At 40.9% G+C, this 23,689-nt stretch overlaps 1 protein-coding gene across 5 annotated transcripts in view; it reads left to right on the top strand.

Annotated features, from left to right (window-relative positions):
• The window catches only part of RGL1 (ral guanine nucleotide dissociation stimulator like 1), a 281,027-nt gene that overhangs the window by 135,470 nt on the left and 121,868 nt on the right, over positions 1–23,689 (top strand). The window contains exons 1-2 of one of the 5 annotated variants that reach the window (XM_082472913.1): positions 9,447–11,235; positions 12,202–12,312. The exons of 1 other annotated variant lie outside the window; for it this stretch is intronic. In XM_082472913.1, coding sequence (XP_082329039.1) covers positions 10,894–11,235; positions 12,202–12,312 — 453 coding nt within the window. In that variant the 5' untranslated portion in view covers positions 9,447–10,893. Of the gene's footprint in view, positions 1–9,446; positions 11,236–12,201; positions 12,313–23,689 lie in introns of those variants that run through there. 3 more of the 5 variants (XM_082472910.1, XM_082472909.1, XM_082472911.1) reach the window with 3 other exon arrangements.

Raw genomic sequence — 23,689 nt, 5'->3', positions numbered from 1 at the left:
AGAAAAAAGAATGAAAAGAATTGAGGACACTCTCAGATACCTTTGGGACAACATTAAACATACCAGCATTTGAATTTTAGGGGTCCCAGGAGAAGAAGAGAAAAAGAAAGGGACTGAGAAAATATTTGAAGAGATTATAGTTGAAAACCTCCCTAATATGTGAAAGGAAATAGTCAATCAAGTCCAGGAAGTGCAGAGAGTACCATACAGGATAAATCCAAGGAGAAACATGCCAAGACACACATTAATCAAACTATCAAAAATTAAATACAAAGAAAAATTATTAAAAGCAGCAAGGGAAAAACAACAAATAATATACAAGGGAATCCTGAAAAGGATAACAGCTGATCTTTCAGTAGAAACTCTGCAATCCAGAAGGGAGTGACAGGACATATTTAAAGGGATGAAAGGGAACAACCTACAACCAAGATTACTCTACCCAGCAAGGATCTCATTCAGATTCAACGGAGAAATTAAAACCTTTACAGACAAGCAAAAGCTAAGAGAATTCAGCACCACGAAACCAGCTTTACAGCAAATGCTAAAGGAACTTCTTTAGGGAGGAAACACAAGAGAAGGAAAAGACCTACAATAACAAACCCAAAACAATTAAGAAAATGGTAATAGGACCATACATATCAATAACTACCTTAAATGCAAACGGATTAAATGCTCCAACCAAAAGACATAGACTGGCTGAATGGATACAAAAACAAGACCCGTATATATGCTGTCTACAAGAGACCCACTTCAGATCTAGGAACACGTACACACTGAAAGTGAGGCGATGGAAAAAGATACTCCATGCAAGTGGAAATCAAAAGAAAGCTGGAGTAGCAATTCTCATATCAGACAAAATAGACTTTAAAATAAAGACTACAAGAGACAAAGAAGGACACTATATAATGATCAAGGGATCAATCCAAGAAGAAGATATAACAAGTATAAATATTTATGCACCTCAATACATAAGGCAAATGCTAACAGCCATAAAAGGGGAAATCGACAGTAACACAATAAGAGTAGGAGACTTTGACACTCCACTTTCATCAACAGACAGATCATCCAAAATGAAAACAAACAAGGAAACACAAGCTTTAAATGATACATTAAACAAGATGCACTTAATTGATATTTATAGGACATTCCATCCAAAAACAACAGAATACACTTTCTTCTCAAGTGCTCATGGAATATTCTCCAGGAGAGATCATATCCTGGGTCACAAATCAAGCCTTGGTAAACTTAAGAAAATTGAAATCATCAAGTATCTTTTCTGACCACAATGCTATGAGACTAGATATCAATTACAGGAAAAATCTGTAAAAAATACAACCACATGGAGGCTAAACAATACACTACTAAATAACCAAGAGATCACTGAAGAAATCAAAGAGGAAATCAAAAAATACCTAGAAACAAATGACAATGAAAACACGACAACCCAAAACTTATGGGATGCAGCAAAAGCAGTTCTAAGAGGGAAGTTTATAGCAATACAATCCTACCTCAAGAAACAAGAAACATCTCAAATAAACAACCTAACCTTACACCTGAAGCAATTAGAGAAAGAAGAACAAAAAAAAACCCAAAGTTAGCAGAAGGAAAGAAATCATAAAGATTAGAAATAAATGAAAAAGAAATGAAAGAAACAGTAGCAAAAATCAATAAAACTAAAAGCTGGTTCTTTGAGAAGATAAACAAAATTGATAAACCATTAGCCAGACTCATCAAGAAAAAAAGGGAGAAGACTCAAATCAATAGAATTAGAAATGAAAAGGAGAAGTAACAACTGACACTGCAGAAATACAAAGGATCATGAAAGAATACCACAAGCAACTCTATGCCAATAAAATAGACAACCTGGAAGAAATGGACAAATTCTTAGAAAAGCACAACCTTCTGAGACTGAACCAGGATGAAATAGAAAATATAAAGAGACCAATCACAAGCACTGAAATTGAGACTGTGGTTAAAAATCTTCCAACAAACAAAAGCCCAGGACCAAATGGCTTCACAGGCGAATTCTATCAAACATTTAGAGAAGAGCTAACACCTATCCTTCTCAAACTCTTCCAAAATATAGCAGAGGGAGGAACACTCCCAAACTCATTCTACGAGGCCACCATCACCCTGATACCAAAACCAGACAAAGATGTCACAAAGAAAGAAAACAACAGGCCAATATCTCTGATGAACATAGATGCAAAAATCCTCAACAAAATACTAGCAAACAGAATCCAACAGCACATTAAAAGGATCATACACCATGATCAAGTGGGGTTTATCCCAGGAATGCAAGGATTCTTCAATATATGTAAATCAATCAGTTTGATAAACCATGTTAACCAGCTGAAGGAGAAAAACCATACGATCATCTCAATAGATGCAGAAAAAGCATTTGACAAAATTCAACACCCATTTATGATAAAAACCCTCCAGAAAGTAGTCATAGAGGGAACTTACCTCAACATAATAAAGGCCATATATGACAAACCCACAGCCAACATCGTTCTCAATGGAGAAAAACTGAAACCATTTCCTCTAAGATCAGGAAGAAGACAAGGTTGCCCATTCTCACCACTGTTATTCAACCTAGTTTTGTAAGTTTTAGCCACAGCAATCAGAGAAGAAAAAGGAATAAAAGGAATCCAAATTGGAAAAGACGAAGTAAAACTGTCACTGTCTGCAGATGACACGATACTATACACAGAGAATCCTAAAGATGCTACCAGAAAACTACTAGAGCTAATCAATGAATTTGGTAAAGTAGCAGGATACAAAATTAATGCACAGAAATCTCTTGCATTCTTATACATTAATGATGAAAAATCTGAAAGAGGAATTAAGGAAACACTCCCATTTACCACTGCAATAAAAAGAATAAAATACCTAGGAATAAACCTACCTAGGGAGGCAAAAGACCTGTATGCAGAAAACTATAAGACACTGATGAAAGAAATTAAAGATGATACCAACAGATGGAGAGAATACTATGTTCTTGGATTGGAAGAATCAACATTGTGAAAATGACTCTATTACCCAAAGCAATCTACAGAGTCAATGCAATCCCTATCAGACTACCAATGGCATTTTTCACAGAACTAGAACAGAAAATTTCACAATTTGTATGGAAACACGAAAGACCCCAAATAGCCAAAGCAATCTTGAGAAAGAAAAACGGAGCTGGAGGAATCAGGCTCCCGGACTTCAGACTATACTACAGAGCTACAGTAATCAAGACAGTATGGTACTGGCACAAAAACAGAAATATAGATCAGTGGAACAGGATAGAAAGCCCAGAGGTAAACCCACACACATATGGTGGGTTGTAACCCATTGTAACCCATATGTAACCATTGGTCATATATGTTCACCTTATTTTTGATAAAGGAGGCAAGAATATACAATGGAGAAAAGACAGCCTGTTCAATAAGTCGTGCTGGGAAAGCTGGACAGCTACATGTAAAAGAATGAAATTAGAACACTCCCTAACACCATACACAAAAATAAACTCAAAATGGATTAAAGACCTAAATGTAAGGCCAGACACTATAAAACGCTTAGAGGAAAACATAGGCAGAACACTCTATGACATAAGTCACAGCAAGATCCTTTTTGACCCACCTCCTAGACAAATGGAAATAAAACCAAAAATAAGCAAATGGGACCTAATGAAACCTAAAAGATTTTGCACAGCAAAGGAAACCATAAACAAGACGAAAAGACAACCCTTAGAATGGGAGAAAATATTTGCCAACGAAGCAACAAAGGATTAATCTCCAAAATTTACAAGCAGCTCATGCAGCTCAATATCAAAAAAACAAACAACCCACTCCAAAAAATGGGCAGAAGACCTAAACAGACATTTCTCCGAAGAAGATATACAGATTGCCAACAAACACATGAAAGGATGCTCAACATCACTAATCATTAGAGAAATGCAAATCAAAACTACAATGAGGTATCACCTCACACTGATCAGAATGGCCATCATCAAAAAATCTACAAACAATAAATGCTGGAGAGGGTGTGGAGAAAAGGGAACCCTCTTGCACTGTTGGTGGGAATGTAAATTGATACAGCCAGTATGGAGAACAGTATGGAGGTTCCTTAAAAAACTAAAAATAGAACTACCATATGACCCAGAAATCCCACTACTGGGCATATACCCTGAGAAAACCATAATTCAAAAAGAGTCATGTACCACAATGTTCATTGCAGCTCTATTTACAATAGCCAGGACATGGAAGCAACCTAAGTGTCCATCGACAGATGAATGGATAAAGAAGATGTGGCACATATATACAATGGAATATTACTCAGCCATATAAAGATACGAAATTGAGTTATTTGTAGTGAGGTGGATGGACCTAGAGCCTGTCATACAGAGTGAAGTAAGTCAGGAAGAGAAAAGCAAATACCGTATGCTAACACATATATATGGAATATAAAAATAAATAAATAAATAAAGGTTCTGAAGAAACTAGGGGCAGGGCAGGAATAAAGACCCAGACGTAGAGAATGGACTTGAGGACACGGGGACGGGGAAGGGTAAGCTGGGACAAAGTGAGAGCGTGGCATGGACATATATACACGACCAAATGTCAAATCGATAGCTAGTGGGAAGCAGCCACGTAGCACATGGAGATCAACTTGGTGCTCTGTTACCACCTAGAGGGGTGGGATAAGGAGGGTGGGAGAGAGATGCAAGAGGGAGGAGATATGGGAATATATGTATATGTATAGCTGATTCAGTTTGTTGTAAAGCAGAAACTAACACACCATTGTAGAGCAATTATACTCCAATAAACATTAAAAAAAAAATCTCTTCAAGTTGAAAAAAAGGAGCAACCACCAACAATTGGTAAACTATTAGTTGAAAAGTGTTTGTTATCATGGCCAGAGGAGTCCTATGCCTTTGGCCTGCCATCTGTTGAGTGCTATTTATGTTTCTTCTGTCTCTATTTTCTGCCCCCTAGGGCAGCCTCTACTCTAGTTGTAGTAGGTCCAACTAAAATTGACTTGTCATTTGCTTGCCTAAATAAAAAACCCCTAATAGAGAACTGAAAAATTTTAACTTATACTTCATAGTATCTCTGTGATAATTAGTAAAAATCACTTTGGGCTCTCAGAAGATAGAAGCAACTGTCTACTGCTTAAAGAGTGTTTGGAGGACTGGTCATCTTTAACCAAGCATGACTGTCTCCTTACCTTTTGCAAAGCAAGGTTGAAAGTTCAAGCAAAGAGTAGGTGAATGGGGGCAACCCCAGTTAGCAGAGCTAGAAAACAACCATAGCAGGATGCCTGGCTGATAGTGGGAAGCTGAAGATGGAAAGTTAATGAGCAACACAGCCTCTAAGCCTTAAGAGTAGGGAGAAGCATTTCATAGGGACGCTGGGAGGATTAAGCAGTTTGCATTTTGACAAACCTTTGATATTGTTGGGGGAAGGAGTTAAGAAGCAAATAAGTAACTTATTTGCTTATGTCCTCCACCAAAAGTTTTTTTGGGGACCTACAGACAGCGAAAGGTATAGTTTGTGAATAAATTGTTGCAAAATGGCTATTGTCAATTCCATTCAAAAGTGGAAAAGGTTTTCAAACTTATCTGTTTAGGTGAGGTCTTTAAGGAAGTAGAGGCAATATGCACTCAGCAGTCCTAACACATGGAAGGAGAACCCTGACCTCTCAATTATTTAGCTTTTTTCACATAGCTGCTGTTGTTATTATTATTACTAGTGCTCTCTTAGGACTGTTTTCCTCTATACTTTTAACTGGGAGCAGGATATCATAGGCTGGCATTGAGTTTGAGGACAAAGCCATGGCCTTCCCATTTCATACCATCTTATGCTGATATTGCCATGTTTAAGACAAGTTCTTAACTACTTATTTCCAAGTCCAGCGTCGTTATACTTGCACTGCTCTTACTTCTCTGTCATGCAGTACAACCTATTACCTAAGCAGACATCTAAAGAACATGCAGATTGCAAACCAAATGCAGTAAATGAATACAGAATTACATTAAAGGGAAAGAGTGTGGGGTTAGGGAGGGAAGGAGACATATTTTTATTCAAGGGCCCCTATGTTCCAAGCACTCTATTAGGTGCTTTATATAGCATAGTTTATTCTGTTAGATACTTTATATAGGATAGTTTTTTTAACACTCATGATAAGCATGAAAGGAAACAGATGAGGACACCAAACCTGTGAGAAGTGAGGGTCAAACTCTTGGTTGACACATTGTCTAGAGCTGGGATTCAAATCCTGGCTCTTCGATGCCAAATGTCTCATCATTTACCCAGGCATATAAGTATTACTACATGTCAACCTATGTACATAAGTATACTGTCATAATTTTTATATTTTTCATTTTTTTCTTGCAGCCAGAGATGTAGAATAAAATCTAGAAAAGCATGGTGTCATAGAAGACAATGAATAAATAAATGAATAAATGGAGTATATAAACTACATATTTCCACTTCTAGATAGATTCTCTTAAAGAATCTGCACACCAGCTGCTTATGTTTGCTCTTATGAGTTCTCTATTTATTGGCTCTGCTGAAACTGTAGAGCAAGAAAGCTTTTTTTTTTTTTTCCCTTTAGTTTGGGGTTCTTCCATACCTCTTCCTTTTTCCTGTTATATCCTAAGAATCTTCTATTGCTACTGACTGTCAGTCGTCACCAAATATGGCAACATAAAACTATTCCTAGCAACATCCTAATGCTTTAAGTATAGATCTTTCCTGATCTCCTTCACCTCCCCCTCAACTTTAACAAATTTTCAAGTGTACAGTACATTACTATGAACTATAAGCACAATATTGTACAGTAGATCTCTAGCACTTTTTAGTCTTGTGTAACTGAAACTTGATACCCATTGAAAAGCAGCTCCTTATTTCTCCCTCCCCCAACCCTTGGCAACCACCATTCTACTCTCTGCTTCTACAACTTTGATTACTTTAGATACCTCATGTAAGTGGAATCATGCAGTATTTGTCCTTCTGTGACTGGCTTATTTTACTTAGCATAATGTCCTCTAGGTTCATCTGTGTTCTCACATATACAGGATGTCCTCCTTTTTTTTAAGGCTGAATAATATTCCATTGTCTGTATATACCACATCTTCTTTTTGGTTTTTTTATATTAATTTTTATTGGAGTATAGTTGCTTTACAATGTTGTGTTAGTTTCTGCTGTACAGCAAAGTGAATCAGCTATATGTATACATATATCCCCTCTTTTTTGGATTTCCTTCCCATTTAGGTCGCCACAGAGCACTGAGTAGAGTTCCCTGTGCTATACAGTAGGCTCTCATTAGTTATCTGTTTTATACATAGTAGTGTATATATGTCAGTCTCAATCTCCCAATTCATCCCTTCCTTCCCCCCTTGGTATCCATACGTTTGTTCTCTACATCTGTGTCTTTATTTCTGCTTTGCAAATAAGTTCATCTGTACCATTTTTCTAGATTCCACATATAAGTGATATTATATGATATTTGTTTTTCTGACTTACTTCACTCTGTATGACAGTCTCTAGGTCCATCCACATCTCTGCAAATGGCACAATTTCATTCTTTTTATGGCTGAGTAATATTCCATTGTATATATGTACCACATCTTCTTTATCCATTCATCCATTGATGGACATTTAGTTTGTTCCCACATCTTGGCTATTATGCATAGTGCTGCAGTGAATGTGGGAGCACTCAGGTCTCGTTGAGATCTTGACTTAAATTCTTTTGGATAAATACCCAGTAGTGGGATTGTTGGATCATATGGTAGTTCTATTCTTAATTTATTGAGGAACTTCCACATTGTTTTCTGTAATGGCTGTCCCAATTAACATTCCTACTAAGAGTTTCCTTTTCTCTACATCCTTGTCAACATTTGTGGGGTTATTTTTTGTCTTTGGTTTTTTGTTGTTGTCGTTGTTTTGTTTTTTAAAGTAATGGCCATCCTAAGAGGTGTGAGATGATATCTTATTGTGGTTTTGATTTGCATTTCCCTGATGATTAGTCATGTTGAGACTCTTTTCACATAATGTTGACCATTTGTACATCTTTGGAGAAATTTTTTTTAGGTCCTTTGCCCATCTTAAAATTCAGTTATTATTATTATTATTATTTGGTATTGAGTGTAGGAGCTCCTTATATATTATGGATATTAACTCTTTATCAGATATGTTGTTTGCAGATATTTTCTCCCATATCATAGGTTGCCTTTTCACTCTGTTATAATTGTTTGCTGTGCAGAAGCTTTGTAGTTTCATGTAGTAACACTACATGATTTTGATGTCATATCCATGCTTTTGATGTCATATCCATAAAATAATTGCAAACACCAATGCTATGAAGCTTTTCCCCTGTGTATTCTTCTAGGAGTTTTATAGTTTCAGGTCTTACATTTTAAGTCTTTAGTTTATTTTGAGTTGACTTCTGTGTATGGTGTAAGATAAGTGTTCAATTTCATTCTTTTGCATGTGGATAGCCAGTTTTCCCAGCATGGTGTGTTGAAACTTGTCAGAACTAATACATGAATTGAGTAAAGTTGCAGCATTTAAAATCAATATATAAAAATCAGTTGCATTTATATACATTAATAATGAATAATCTGAAAATGAAATTAAGAAAACAGTCCCACTTACAACAGCATTGAAAAGAATAAAATGCCTAGGAATAAACTTAACCAAGGAGTTCAAAGACTTGTATGCTGAAAAGTATGAAACATTGCTGATATCCTTTTAACAAAACTTGACCTGTTCTTTTAGGGCCATGCTAGATCATGGGTAGATTAATCTGGTAACTAAATTCAAACTTAGTTATAAATGGCTTACTGGTTTATCCTTCCCACATATTGACCAGAAGTATTTTAACCCAAACGTATGTGTAGTAAGGTAATACTGACTTGAGCTGCCTGCAGGTGGAATATTTTAAAATAAATATTTAAAAATTATAAACTGCAACACTTGATTACTGTATCTAAAACCAACCTTTCTTTGAGGATCAACATTTGGATAAAATCACGTACATTATAAGGTATAAATACAAGTAGTCATTCTTGGAAAACCTCTCTGAAATTATTCAGCAAGAAGACATCATTTTAGATTTCCCCACATTGCATACATACAACCTTTCAGTGAGTCTGGGAAAATGCAGTTTGGAAGTGCAGTAATAATAAGGGAATGGAGCTTTTTCTGATCATGTGCTGGGTGTTTTGTATACAAGTTCCATTTAATCCTTTTTCAAACTCTATGAGATCGATGTTTGTCCCATTTTACAGATGAGGAAATGAAAGCCCAGGGAAGTAGCGCCCAAGTTCACGCTTAATGTAAAACCAGGTTTTGAAGTTGCATCTGCTGGAAGCCTGTTTTCCCCTTACACACCAAGTGGCCAGCCTGGGAATTGGTGGAGTAGAGAGGAGGCTGAGGAGATCTGAAACCTGAGTGGAGCCTTGTGAGTTATAAGCTGCCCTGTCCAGGAGGGCTTCCCGGGAGGGGCGTGGTTGAAGAAACTTCTCGATATCCTTGGAGTGGAAAACTTTAAGGAGTAATCTCCAAATTCACAGCCAAAAATCAGGTTAAAGTAGTGGTGAAATTAATCTTATGGGTTGCTTAACTGTCCCCAGGTTCATCTTGTGTACTTCAAGATCACCGAATAGGGGTGGGCCTGGGGGCTGGGGATGGCTTAAGAAGCAGGGAGGTAGGTCTTCCACACCATTTCCTCTGGACACTGGGGACACTCTATCCTGGTGGTCACAGAAGGGTCTAGTTTATGCGTTTTTTTTTTTTTTTTGAATAGAAATGATCACTTCCGTCTTATAAAAGGCGTGTCCTGTCTCTCCACAGTTACTGAGCCCCGTAGGTTCTGGTTGTATGCGGGGAAATTTGCTGAGTGACTTGAAGATGTTCAAGTGTCCAAAGATTTTTTTTTTTTCCTTGATATGGCCTGTCATTTATTTTGCTCTCCTGGGAACATCAGTACACTTGATTCTCTAGCTTTTCAGTTCATAATGTATTTATTATTAACCAAAGCCCAGCCTTATGCCTTAGCATGGCAATCAGTGAGAGGCCTTTCTTTAAAAAAAAATTTAAAGGCGACTAAATTCATTTAGGGCTGAATAGTATAAAAGACATGAACCCTAAACGTTTTTGCAATTGGTATGGAATTGTCACGTGCCAAAGTTTGATTATATTATCATCTGGTATCTTGCTGTTGATTTACTTTCTGTTAGGACAAAACTCCCTCTGGCAGTCTCCTCATGAATGGCTCTTTCCCTGCAGTTATTATCCCACTGTGTCCCTACAGTACAGACAACTCAACCCATGGTGATGAGTCACAAAGACTCACAGAACCTCCGGGGCCACTGGTGGCCCAATTTCCACGCTGTCAGTCTCAGCAAAACCCTTTCCTGCTTTGTCCCTTTCCCTCCCACGATGGCCAGTTACAGTTGGATGAGCCTTATCATATGGGTGGTAGAAAGAAGTCCAGAGCCATTTCCTGTTGATGGTGTGCTGATGTAGGACAGGGGCAGCCCTTGGGCATGGGTTTTGGAATACCCTCTGACCAATTCTTTTCTTGTCCTAATGAAAAACTTCCGGACTTCTAGTATTGCCACTCTCATTGGGGTCGCCCCGACTGAATCTAAATTCAATAGGTAACAGGCAGATAATAGACGTTTTTCTGACCGCCTCCTCCCATCCTTTTTTTGCACCTCCCCTTCCCCCTTTATTTCCTTGAGCGAAGGAAAGGAGAAACACACTAAGATTCCTCATACCACACCCAGATCTTTTTTGGCACCTGGTGGCCAATCAGGAAAACCTGATCCACTTGAAAGGGTGGTTGTCTGCCGATCACTTTCAGAGCTGGAGAAATCACTGTGCGCTAACTTTATCCATGGGATCTCAGAGATGGAGCGTGTGCTCCTCAGCACAAACAGGAAAGCCTGACATCACGGAGCGGCGGAGTGGCGTGGGGAGGAGTCTGCGGCGCCCTCGCTCGCTCGCTCGCCGCGCTCCCTTTGTGGACGAGTCGCGCGCACCGGCGGCGGCGGCGGCGGCGGCGGCGGCGGCGGGCGCGTGTCTGTGCTGGGTGCGCGGCGGCCGCGCGGGGCCGGGGCTGGAGGCGCCGTGGCTGAGCCGGGCGGGGACTGCGTTCGCCTGGGAGCAGGGCGCATCATGCCGCGTCCACACACCGGAGAGAAAACTGAGAATGAAATTGCTTTGGCAAGCTAAAATGGTAACGAGAACTCTCTGCCTTCTCCCGAGGCTGCTCTGGTGGGGAATCTTCTCCCGCTTTCTCTGGGCGGGTTTTGGACTCACTCGGAGTGAACGGAGCAATCCGATTCCAGACTTGAGAGCTAAAGCTTTCTCCCTCGGCTTTCTACGCCTTCCTCTCTGCGTGTCTTCTCCCTTTAAACCATACTTTCTCAGCAGTTGCCTTTGGTGTGTCTGGGCAGATGTGTGTCAGCACAGGAAAACTTTTAAGGCAAAAGGACTGAGTCTGGGTGAACCGCGGAGCGCTTCTGTGTCCCAGCGGCTCTTTAAACAACACAAACTTCAAGTTTAGGGAAACCCAGGGGGTCGCTGCACACAGTTGACGTGTTGCTTTTTCTGCACATGCCAGATTATTTGACGGAAATGAAAACTTTCTACCTCCCGCTAACTCTGTGGGTTCCAAAACAATAAGAGGAGAAAAAGACATGCGAAGCATTTCACTCCAAAGGAGCGAGCACTCTTGGCATTTTAAACACTTGTCTGTGGCAGAGTTTAAAACGTAGTTTGCTCGAATAACGGAGCCACTTATAAAAGGACAACCTTTTTCTGCAGATGAATTATTATTCCTCTCACTTGAGGAGGAAAAGTTAATCAGGACTAAACCCCAGTTTCTTTAAGAAGGAAAAAAAAAAACCCCAAAAGACTTTAAAAAACTATTTAAGATATGTGAGTGAGTCTAGGAAAAATAACTAAATGGAAAAGTCCGGGGCTCCTGATATCACAGGAAAGGGCTGGGGGCCAAGAAAATCTCAGCATTCCCTCTATCGCAATGTGTCTTGTGTTCCTCTGATTGTAATATTTATTTTGAACAGCCCGTCTTATGCCCTGAGTGCTGTTGTAAGCAGCAAAGCAGCTGGGATAGATTGTGGTTAGTGGAGAGGAAAAAAAAAATACTCTTTTTCTTTCTCTTTGTCCCATCTCCTGGCAGAGCTCGATTCAGGACTGGGGTGAAGAGGTAGAGGAAGGAGCTGTGTACCATGTCACCCTCAAAAGAGTCCAGATTCAACAGGCTGCCAATAAAGGAGCAAGATGGCTAGGGGTGAGTAAAGCTGGAGAGATTGTGAACTTTGGACTTGCAGTGTCTCTTGTTCTGTGAATATCATTATTATTTAGCAGAGGCAGGCTTTTTTTTTTTTTTTCTTCTTCTTCTCTTTTGGCCTTAAAAAGGAAACCACCAATGACCAAGTGTTTGCACTAGCAGTACCGGTCTGTTTTTGTACTTACTGTTTTCCAAAGCATCTCCCTTAGGTCTGTCAATAATTCAGAACCTCTTAGAAACGTCTTGAGGTATTTGGCAAATAAAGTGGGAGTGGAGTGGCAGAAAGTGACACAGAGTAACAGGACCAGCAAATAGCACTGTGTTAGACAAGAGCCATTTTGCCCAGATGGCATCCTTTTCTCTCCCTGTCTTCCCCACTCTTGATGCTGACAGCCCCTCTCCTACTCCTGTACGTTTACCAAGTACCCAGTATGCTCAGGGGACCTGACATTCCAAATCTGCCTCCTATGGGGGATGGAACATTTCCCACTGTTCATCCTATCCAGAGCCTGCGAGGAGGCAAATGTGTGCTTAGTGCCCACGACTTCATGAGTAGAATGCATAGAGGGCTGGGTCTTTGGCAAAACACAGCTTCCATAAACAAGATTTTTTTCCACTGAGATTTTAGTGATGGGTGAGATCATGTGAGTTATTCATTATCTCCTAATGAATCCTTAAACATATCCCAACTAAAGGGGATATGAGGAATGGAAAGCTCGGGCAAACAGCACTGCTTGGGCAGACATCATCATGTGGAAGAACGAAGGAATTCTTCATCTGGAGGTACAAGTAATCCCCAGCGAGCAGTGACAGATGACTCAAAAAGCCTTGAGAAAGAACATAGTGGTGAGCGAACAGAGAGGATGGAGTGTGGTTTCACCTGGCCTTATTTTGGCCATACTCAGGCTTCACAGCTGATGGGCTTGAGAGCAATGAAGATTATGCACTGGCATCCAATCTTTACTGGCTTTGGGTTTCAGAAAATTCAGTATTTTGAGCAGAAATCAAAGGTCGGGTGTGAAGGAGGACAGGAAACAAAACTGCCCAGGACTTTGTGTTAAGACTAGAGGCATCATGTGACTTGCAATTCCTGGAGTTTAAGGCAGGATGGCCAGCAGCAATGATTTCCTCTGCCATGGGTCTGCTGGGCTGCTGACACAGGCGTTCACTGCTTTGGGCTTCCCCAGCTGCTTCAAGTCAGGCCCTTCATGCTCCGTACTTGGGGTCGAGGTACCACCCACTAGGGCAGTAAATTGTTAGTGGCATCTGCAGGTGTGCTCTGGAAAGGTAGGAACCTTTCCTTTGAAAACCTGAGGTCTTCACTTATCCAGTAGGTACCTTACTCGGAATATGATTTTGAAATTAATTAGGTGTATCACCAGCAGACCTGATAGGAAAAGCAGAACTAGAGTTCTGACAAGTCATCACTTTGTTTTTGGTGGTTGTGTGTATTGCATTTTATTTAAATGTGGTATTGATGTGGTTTGGCCTGAGTATTTCAAAATGATTCACAAGTTCTGAAGCAGCTGCCTTCAGAAAGGTCATTATATTTTGTGATGCCAGGTTGTTCCTCTTTTTATAGTAAGACTGATGTTGCTTGGGTGACAGTTTTAGTTTTTGGCCAAACACAATAATGGTGAATGAGTAAGTCATGGAGAAATGGAGGGGTTAACTCTGGAGATCCCAAACACACGAAGTATGGTTCATTTAGATGTTCCCAGTTATTTAGTTATTCTCACTGAGTGTTCCGTTCACTGGACTCCTCTTCTCTCCCCCTCTCCCAGAGTTCTCATATTTATACAGAGTTCAGAGTTGGTTCACCCTGGGTTTAGCAGTAGAGCTAAAATATCAAGAGGGAAATATGTAAAAAGATTGCTTCTAGTTGGTGGAGGAATCTGTCCTCAGAAGCTAGTTCCTAGGAACTCTCCAACCCAGATCCCCCTTGTTTTCTTATCTTAGGTGTCCTGTTGGGAAGCACTGTTTTTGTCCTTGGAAACTCCAGATTTAATTAAATGTGACTCAACCAATCGAGCCATAGCAATTACAAAGCCTTTCTCTTTAGGCCGTGAGTGGCTTGTCTATATTTGTTTTTCCAGTAACCCTTTCAAAATTCTTCAAAGCAACCATTTTATTTAGTGACTTATTATTGAAATATAGTTGACCTACACTCTGATGTTAGTTTCAGGTGTACTGCATAATGATTTGACATTTGCATACGCTGTGAAGTGATCACCATGATAAGCCTAGTAACCATTTGTCCCCATACAAAGTTATTGCAATATTATTGACCATATTCCTCACGTCAAAGCAACTGCTTTTAGAGTGAACTAGAGACTGAAGTGAGGTGAGGGTATATCGAAATATGACAACAATTTCTGAGGAAGGTAGTATTGTGATTATCTCTTTCTTTCCACATTAGGAAAAAAGGTCCGGAGAGATTAAATTTCTTGCCAGGGTCACACAGCTAGGAAGTGGTAGAGGCTGGATTTGAACCCAGATGTTTAGTTCCTTGCTGTTGGGAGCTGCCTAGGACCCTAAGGCTGTTTCCATAGTGGTAGAAGAGAACTTCAACTCAGAAGAACAAGGATGCTTAGGATGTACTTTCCCCCCTAGATATTGCAGCTGGTGCAAGACCTGAGCAACACACCTTTCTTTTCTTTATGTTTTGAATGATGACTTGAGCTGCAAATTGAGGTATTTGTTGTGAAGATGTGTATCTGATGATAAGCTCTCCATCTTGAGTGTATAAAGGGTCGTACACCAAAGACGTGTGAGCTTACGTAGCACCTGGGGGTGGGCACGACTCTCACTACATGTCAAAAAGCCTAAGTGATTCAGTACGATGTTTGTAGTTTCTAGTACTCAGATCACAAAACAGAATTAAGATCCAGTTTGGGAATGATAGCAAAATAATTGCACATCCTTAGATGTGAAGTATCATACAATCCAAAAACATTTGGGACATTCTTTTTTGTTTTGTTTGTGAGATTTTGTGTTCAGTTGATCTTTTGAAGAAAAACCCTATGTCTTTGGTTGGAAAATATACAACCGACTATGGCCCAGGCTGGACTTAATAGTACAGCAGCTGCAGCTTTGTGAGGTTATGTTGGGCAACTTTGAAAAACTAAATATTATTGAAATACTGACCCAATTTTTCCTTTACAATAACATCTTAGACTGGGATAATTTTACCCAACTATAGCCCTCAAAGAAAAATGGTTCTGATTATGTCAGAGAATCATAAAATCTCAGGACTGGAAGAGACATTAAAAAGTAATTTTATCCAACCATTCAATTAGCTTGTAGAAAAATTTCCAGTAATTTTTGGAAGAGCAAATGGTGAAAAGTTATTATTTTCCTTTGGTCCCAGCATTGTGGTTGTACATTGACAATGATGTGTAGAAACAATTTAAGAAAATATCAGTATTCTCTGGAAGCAGGAAATGTCCCATTTTAGGAGGAATACTCAAATGGACAGAGGAAAAGGATCCCACTGTTAGGGAAGGGGCTTCAGTGTCAAGAACACATTTTGCCGTCTTCAGACTATGGCAGCCTCAGGGTCCAGAAAAATGTATCAAACCCAAGATAAAGTCAAAGTGGAGATATTTGTTTCACAAGCAGGATTGGTCACCTCTGCAAGGTTTGTGGGGAGTGGAGTGGTCAGCGGATAGTCACGTGGTTTTCTCAGTTCTGCGCTTCTGTGGCTGCGTGGTCCTTGTGGGGAGGCCCCAGTGCCTCCCTGCCCTGCATCCCGTATTTATCCCACTATCTCCCACAGAGGCCCTTGTTGGGTTGAATTGAAATACTTGATAGCTGGGAGGCTGGTAAAGATAGTAAAATAGGACAGGAGAAAAAAGAATGCATTTAAAAATAAAAGGAACTGGAAATCTGTTATAGAACCTAGTGGGTTTTATGAGTGCAGTGGTAAGATAACCACTTGTCACATCTGAATGGAGAAGTTCGACCTCACTTTGATGCACTATTTGAGTTGACTCTACCTGCTGTTCCCGTGGCATTGCCGTCCATATTGCCTTTAAATGGCACACAGTTCCTTGAGTTTTCAGCGAACTTCACTTCTGGGAAGCTTCTCCGATCTCCCAAGTCTGGAGGAGGTACCCCTTCTGCGTGTTCCAGAAGCATTCTCTATCTCTCTGTGATGCGTTTACCTCACTCTGTTGTAATTGCCTGTTTATTTGTATTTCCCATTAGACTGTAAGCTCCGTGAAGTGAGAACTGTGGCCATCTAGTTGGCAGACACTCAGTAAATGTTTGTTGAATGAGCGGATCAAGCTTCATGCCTTTCTGCAAGGCCAATATTGTCTTTTTTTTTTTTTAAGTTTCCAGTTTTTTTTTTTAATAGTGATTTCTTTAATTTATTTATTATTTATTTATTATTTATTTTTTGCCTGTGTTGGGTCTTCATTTCTGTGCAAGGGCTTTCTCTAGTTGCGGCAAGCGGGGGCCACTCTTCATCGCGGTGCGCTGGCCTCTCACTATCGCGGCCTCTCTTGTTGGGGAGCACAGGCTCCAGATGCGCAGGCTCAGTAGTTGTGGCTCACGGGCCTAGTCGCTCCGTGGCATGTGGGATCTTCCCAGACCAGGGCTCGAACCCGTGTCCCCTGCATTGGCAGGCAGATTCTCAACCACTGCGCCACCAGGGAAGCCCGCAAATATTGTCTTGATAAATATGAATGTATGGTTGCTCCTCATTTAAACCCAAATCAGCATGAAGATGTTAGCTTATAAAGAAAAGGAGGGGTGCATGGGAGTGAGAAAAAGTAATTAGCTAATGATTACAGCTATCTTACATCCTTTCTGTAACAAAGCAGGGCACAAAGAAAGGTAGTGATTATTCATTTTAACAACAACAAAAAAATCATGGCAGTGAATTAACTAGACAATCCCCCAGTGCCTTTTAAAGGCAAGAGGTCCGATAGTATTGAATGTTGAAGAAAGAAGGGCAATGCACAAGTTAGGGTCAGCAAGCATTACCATTATGTACGGTCAGAGGGCTCAGGAGCCAGGGTTTTAGAATTGTAAGGCGATAAGCCCTAGAGGAGCCCTCAGTTTAGAGTCTGTCATCCTTATTTTCATCTAGGAAAACAGGCCCTCGGGTTGCATTATTCCTGTCTATCGGAATGTTTAATTTAGGCTTTAGAAAGTAAATTCCAAAATTTAGCAACCATCTGTAAATGAACCAACTGCTATTTTTCATGTTGACCTTGGGAACACGTTTCTAAAATAATCCAATAGTACAGCATGTGGCGTACACCAATCAAGAAAATACGGTCAGTTTCAATTGCCTGAGCTATCATTATTATGTTAAGTCCTTTCACTGCTTTCAGAATCTTTTGGGGTCTGTGTAAGGAATATTTAGCATGTAACCCAAGAATATCCATTTCAATTCAGCAATCCTGGGGACACTCAGCTGAGTGCAAGATACATGTCTGCCCCCAGCAAATACATAACAGCATAACTATGAGTCACATTAATTCCTTATGCTTAAAGTATACATGCTGTTAAATTAATATTGTAAGCATATTTCATTGTTATTTCTGTAAAGACATAAAGAAAAATTTCCTGGACTTTTAAATTTAGAAAGAAAAGTAGAGCAATATAGTCGATACTGTGCCTTTCCCTTTTAGCTCTTTAGCTGGAGTTCGCCACTGCCCCGTCCCACTTATTTTAGTTTCCTTTGTCTGTGGCGTGCATATCCTTGTACATATCCCCCTTCTATGTAATCAGAATCTTGTAGTGACTGTCCTATACATTTTACATTAAAATATGCAGTAATAAGCTGAAATAAATAAAACGTTTAAGTTTCTACCAAGATAAACTTTTTACAGAAAAAAAAAAGATTTCTGTAAATGAAGCAAGGCAAGTGTTGGTTAAATGGGGGGAGATGAGGAATGTAGCTTTATTCTGTGAGAGAAGCTTAGCTTAGCTCGTGTCTGGATTACTGATGGGTGTGGTTATCCCCACAGAGTTGATTTGGAATCTGGAGTTTGGGGCAGTTTCTGGGTTGTTTGCTAGTGAAACAGCCACTGTGAACTCCCTCGCTGCTGTGGCCTATCTCTGTATGGTTCTGTCATCTGCATTTGAGTCTGCTAACCTCACCTTCAATAGGATTCATTTATTCATCAACAGCCTACTTTATGCCAGACACCACGTTAAATCTTGGGAATCCAAAGTAAAGCAAGACACCCCTTGTTCTTAAGGAAATTTCAGGTAGTAGGGGAGACAGGAACGTAAGCTAATTACCATATATTGTGGTAGGTGTGATCAGTGCTGTGTGAGAGATCTGCACTGGGTGTTAGGGGAGCCCCAAAGGGTGGCATATAAATCAGATGGGAGTGGGGAGTGGGCACTCCAGGAAGGCTGCACGGAAGAAGGGCCCTTTAGTGGAGAGTTGACGGATGATAGGAGTTAAATGAGGGTGTGTGGGGCACTGGAGACAGGCATTCCAGTCAGAGAGCACAGCGTGGGGAAAAGCATGGGGGCCAGAGATGAGAGCCCTGTGTGAGGCTCAGCCTGGGGAAGGGGGAAGGGCCCCTGGTGGGGGACTGATGGGAAAGGAGGCCAGAGAGCAAGACCGGAGCCATGTCTGTGCTAAGCTGCAGAATCTGCTTGGTCCTGAATGCTCTGTAGTCAGCACTAAAGGGGCTTCAGCAGAGTGGGGTGGTCAGATTTGCATTTGAGAAAAGACGACTGACAGCTGACGGGGGGCTGCATCGGGAAGGAGCCGGACTAGGGGAGGAGGCAGAAGTGGTCATGAAGTGAGGAAAGGAATGAGGATCCAGGTGAAACTGGGGCAGCGGAACAAAGAGGGTGGACGGGGGAGAGTGCAGGGAGAGGAGGGACAGTGGTGGGAGTGGAGGGTGACGAGAGGAGGCCTGGCAGGCGTGGATCTTAACCACCCTGGTTTCAAAGAGCAGGTCAAAAGCCTTCTGGCTTTCTGGGGTCAGCGCCATCCTCTTCTTATTGGATGAAATGTCCTGGGGACTTCAAGGCAGCCTTGCTCCATGTAAACACTAGCAAATGCCTTCTTTCCTGTCAGCAGGCCCTGCAGACCAGACCCAGGCGTGCCTGCTGTGTCCTGTCCAGAGACGCAGCTCAGTTCAGGCTCATGAACGGGGCAGCAAGCACTGCTTGCTTCTCAGATTCTAGAGCACTTTGGAGAGCTGGTGGCTTCTGTTTTTTTTTTTTTTTTTTCCTTCTAAAGTCTTCTGTTTCCTTACACACTAAACAGATTGAATCTGTACGCCATGGAGGGAGAATAAATATGGAACCCACAGGCCTATGATTACAGAGTTGTGTTTTAGACAACAGCGGTTACACTTATAATTGTGTTGTTAGGGACGCAAGAAATTTTATGGTTAGGTGTCCTGGTCTTTTTCCGTCTTCCTACTCAATGTCTTTAAACCCTTTCTGAAACTGTTCATCCTGCCTGCGGGCATTGGTGCTCTTAGAGGCTCACTCTGATTGCTGACTCCACTTGTACAGAAGAAAAAATTTGATAAGATCTAATTCTTCCTTAGTTTACCGCTTCCACAATTTCAATCTTTCTCTCTTACACACACACATAGACACACATACACCAGAAATTAAAATGTCTTTTCATATCATATTTTTTTAGGATTTGGTGCATCTTTCTAATGTCATTTCATGACCTCTTCTATATAACTGATCAAAGTCTGACTTTGTTATGTTTTGCTTGGTTTCCCTTGTGTCGTTATTGTGATTGATTAACTTTCTTCTGTTTAGGAACTGTCTTCAATTTAAAAAAGGATAAAAATAGAGGGAGGAATGAAGGAATAAAGGTAGGACAAGACTACATTAGGTAGAAGACACCTTCTTGGAGGAAGCCCAGTTAGTCTTGTGCAGAGAGAGAGAAGCATGTCATTTACCACTGATCCTTTGGGCTTAACACTGTAGAAATACCTGTGCCTTTTCACCACTGTGGCTGTGTATTGTGGTCTGATGAATGGGGTTTCTGCCTAGCTTGGTTCCTCAAAGCCGTCTTCTCCTTTATGTCATGCCGTGTATGACTGACTTCCAAGGATAATAACGGTGGTGGTTGGGAGTGGGATGGCGTGTCGTTGTTGGTTCTGTATATCCTTCCACACTCACAGAATCATTACCCTACATTTTCTAGTATAATTGTTTGTGCCATCTGTGGTCCATTCATTTGAATTCATTTCCACACAGTTAATCTCATCCCGTGTAAACTCCCCCAGACATTTTCTGTTTGTTTGCTCTTTCAGCAAGGAATTGAGCAATTCAACTTTTCCCCTTTATTTTGTTTCCTGCTGATTTTAGTACCCATTTTCATCTTTTATAAAAGAAGAGCCAAGGCTGAGTCCTTCCAGCTTCGTCATTCTAAAGATAATTTGAAGGCCAGAAACAAACTGTTTCTGCTAAAAGTAGGATGTCTTTGGTAGGTAATATCAACTGAGGCTCTTGGCAACTTTCTTGGTAGCAGCTCTTTTCTAGTCAGATGCTGTTCTCATGCTGTCACTGCTGGTGACGGAGCTAGAATCTGTGGACAATTTCTGTCTAACAAAAGTACATGTAATGGATATAGGTAAAAATAATTGAAACTGGGTTAGACATTGGCTAAAAATAAAATGCTTTACAGTCATGACTTTTCTAATTAAAATTGCAATACTTGAAATTCTGTATTGAGGTGACTGATACTCCCAAATAGAAAATTCAGGAAATCGGAGGCATTTGGTTAGTTTGTGAAGCACAGGGAAAACATTTGCTGTTTTCTATCCAAATGTTGACTTCTCCTAACGACCCAACACAATGAGCATATCTGATGAGCATATCTGTTTTGCGACCTAATCAAGAATTAACAGGGGGCTTCGCTGGTGGTGCAGTGGTTGAGAATCTGCCTGCCAGTGCAGGGGACACGGGTTCGAGCCCTGGTCTGGGAAGATCCCACATGCCGTGGAGCAATTAGGCCCGTGAGCCACAATTGCTGAGCCTGCGCGTCTGGAGCCTGTGCTCCGCAACAAGAGAGGCCGTGATAGTGAGAGGCCAGAGCACCGCGATGAAGAGTGGCCCCCGCTCGCCGCAACTAGAGAAAGCCCTCGCACAGAAACGAAGACCAACACAGCCATAAAATAATAAATAAATAAATAAATAAAATTAAAAAAAAAAAAAAAAAAAAGAATTAACAGGGCCCAGAGTCATCAGGGCGTGGCTGGGGTTCTTTCTCCTGGCTGGGGGCCTTTGTAGGAGATGGCATCTCCTATTTGCTCTTTCTTTTCAGGGGTGTTTCCAGCAGGAGCGCCAGTTGAGGGAGGTAACCTATGCTTTGGAGCCAGACAGATGTGAATCCAGAGCTGGCCTCTGCCCCATGTGCGGCTGTGTGAAGTAGAGCTCTGAAGTTACTTAAACTCTCTCAGACCGAGTTCCTCACCTGGAAAGGGAGGGTATGAGCAATCCTCTCTGGACAGAGTTACTGTGAGAAGTGAGTTGTGTGTGTAAGGTGCTTGGCGCAGAACCTAGGGTATGGTCTGCCCTCCCTCACTCAGCGGTGGGGCTCTCATCAGGACCCCACCATCTGGGTCCTCTTTGAACCCCACGGTGGAAACTTGCAGAGGCATGGGTCCGCCCTGGACGCTTGTGGTTGTGTAGAATCCAGACCGCTTGATTGAGACGCGGTCTTAGCGAGGCTTTATGTTCCTGACATCCCTTTCTCGTTTTGCACATCTGGGTGGAAGGGCCGTGGCAGGGTTTAGTAATCCTTGCTTATTAGAAGTAATATCTATTGTCGTGTTTTCTCTGTCTGGCTGCCTGTACAGTGGAAGATGATTATTGCCTGGGCTCCAGTATTTCGCATTTCAAATTCCTTCAGTTTTCCTGTATAGTTAATTTGTTGGTGTTCTGATTTTTATGCTTTAAAAATACTGTACTAGTTAACAACGGGCTGTATTCTGTCTCCTGTATTTGCCATTTCTGCCTGAAAAATGGGAAGGTAGGAAACAGTTTTTCTAAAAATTGCTTGGTAAGCATTATGCTAATCATTCTTCGTTGGGCATAATTTGGGATGTGAGTAAATTGTGCTTTCACAAGTTAAAGTAAAGGTAAAATTTCTCATTGGGCTGCATGTTGATTAGCTAATGCAGTACTTGAGCCCCAAACTAGGAATGAGCTGAATTGCTCCCGAGGTTGTGACTTTCACAATGTCACAGGACTTTCTAAATCTTCACTTTCATCATCTGTGAAATGGGGATAATCGTTCTGCCCGTGGGTTTTGTGAGGATCATATGAGTTAATGTATATACAAGTACTTTTTAATATGTAAATTATTATACAAATACAAGGATATTCTTATTGTTATTAAACCGTAAGGCCGTTGTTTTTTTTTTTTTCTTCTCCTCACCACCTAAGTGCGTGATTGGCATATGGTCTGTTCATTAGTCCTGCCTTTCTTCCCTCATCCCAGTGGGAATCGTTTCTATATTTTTTTCTTCCTATTTGCTGATTACCTAATGATATCTTCATGTTCAGCAAGGAGTAGTGTTTCCTCTGCCATGACCACTGTTACTAGTAGTATTCTTGGTGCATTGAAAGTGCAGAGATGGCTTCTCTCAATAGATGGGATGTGGGAACAAATATCCCATACTCACAGGATTCTAAAGACAAATGCAGTAAATATCTTGCATATGAAAACTTCCTACTTTCTCTTTATTTTCTTATTCCCTCTCCAGTATGATTTTGTTTTGTTTTGAGATAACGGCTGTTGATTCTCTTTGATTCTCCCTTTCTTTGGGGTACTTTTAATTTGTTGCAGAGAAGGATAGTAAAGTTAATGTGCCCAGGAATGGAAAGTGCTTCCAGCCTTTCAGAGCTGCTGGAAAATCAGCACTTGGTTTTAGGCCAAATCCTGATGTGGGACTTGAACTCATGACCTAATACCATAGGCAAAATGTTACCAACCAACCCACACTGACCCTCATAAGATGTAGGCATTTAAAATACTTCCTTTGAGTAGTCCTCTTGTTGCTTTTTGGGTTCTCTTCTCTCTTTCAGCCTTTTCTTATGGCGTTCCTGGCTTCCCTGTTAGGAATACAATTTTAGTTTTAAGATCTATTTTTCTCACTGTCTTTCCATTTGCTTATTACAGTCGCTTCCTTCTTGCTTTCCATTTCTCCTGTGTGAGTTCCTTGTTTTGTTCCTGTTCCTTCCTGCCCTTCTTCTGGATTAAAAATAGTCTCCGGGGTCTCTGGCTTCTTGCCCACGAACTTGGCCTTCCTTCTATTCATATAGGGTCCCCCCTGAGTATCTTAAGATCCTTTCCTATGCTCTCAGGATACTCAGACTCCTGCATCCATTCTCTGTTATTTACGCCTGTTCTCAGCTGACT

Source organism: Balaenoptera physalus (assembly GCF_965194825.1).
Source record: "Balaenoptera physalus genome assembly, chromosome: 1".
Classification (NCBI taxonomy): Eukaryota; Metazoa; Chordata; class Mammalia; order Artiodactyla; family Balaenopteridae; genus Balaenoptera; species Balaenoptera physalus.
This window is presented reverse-complemented; position numbering and strand designations above follow the sequence as displayed.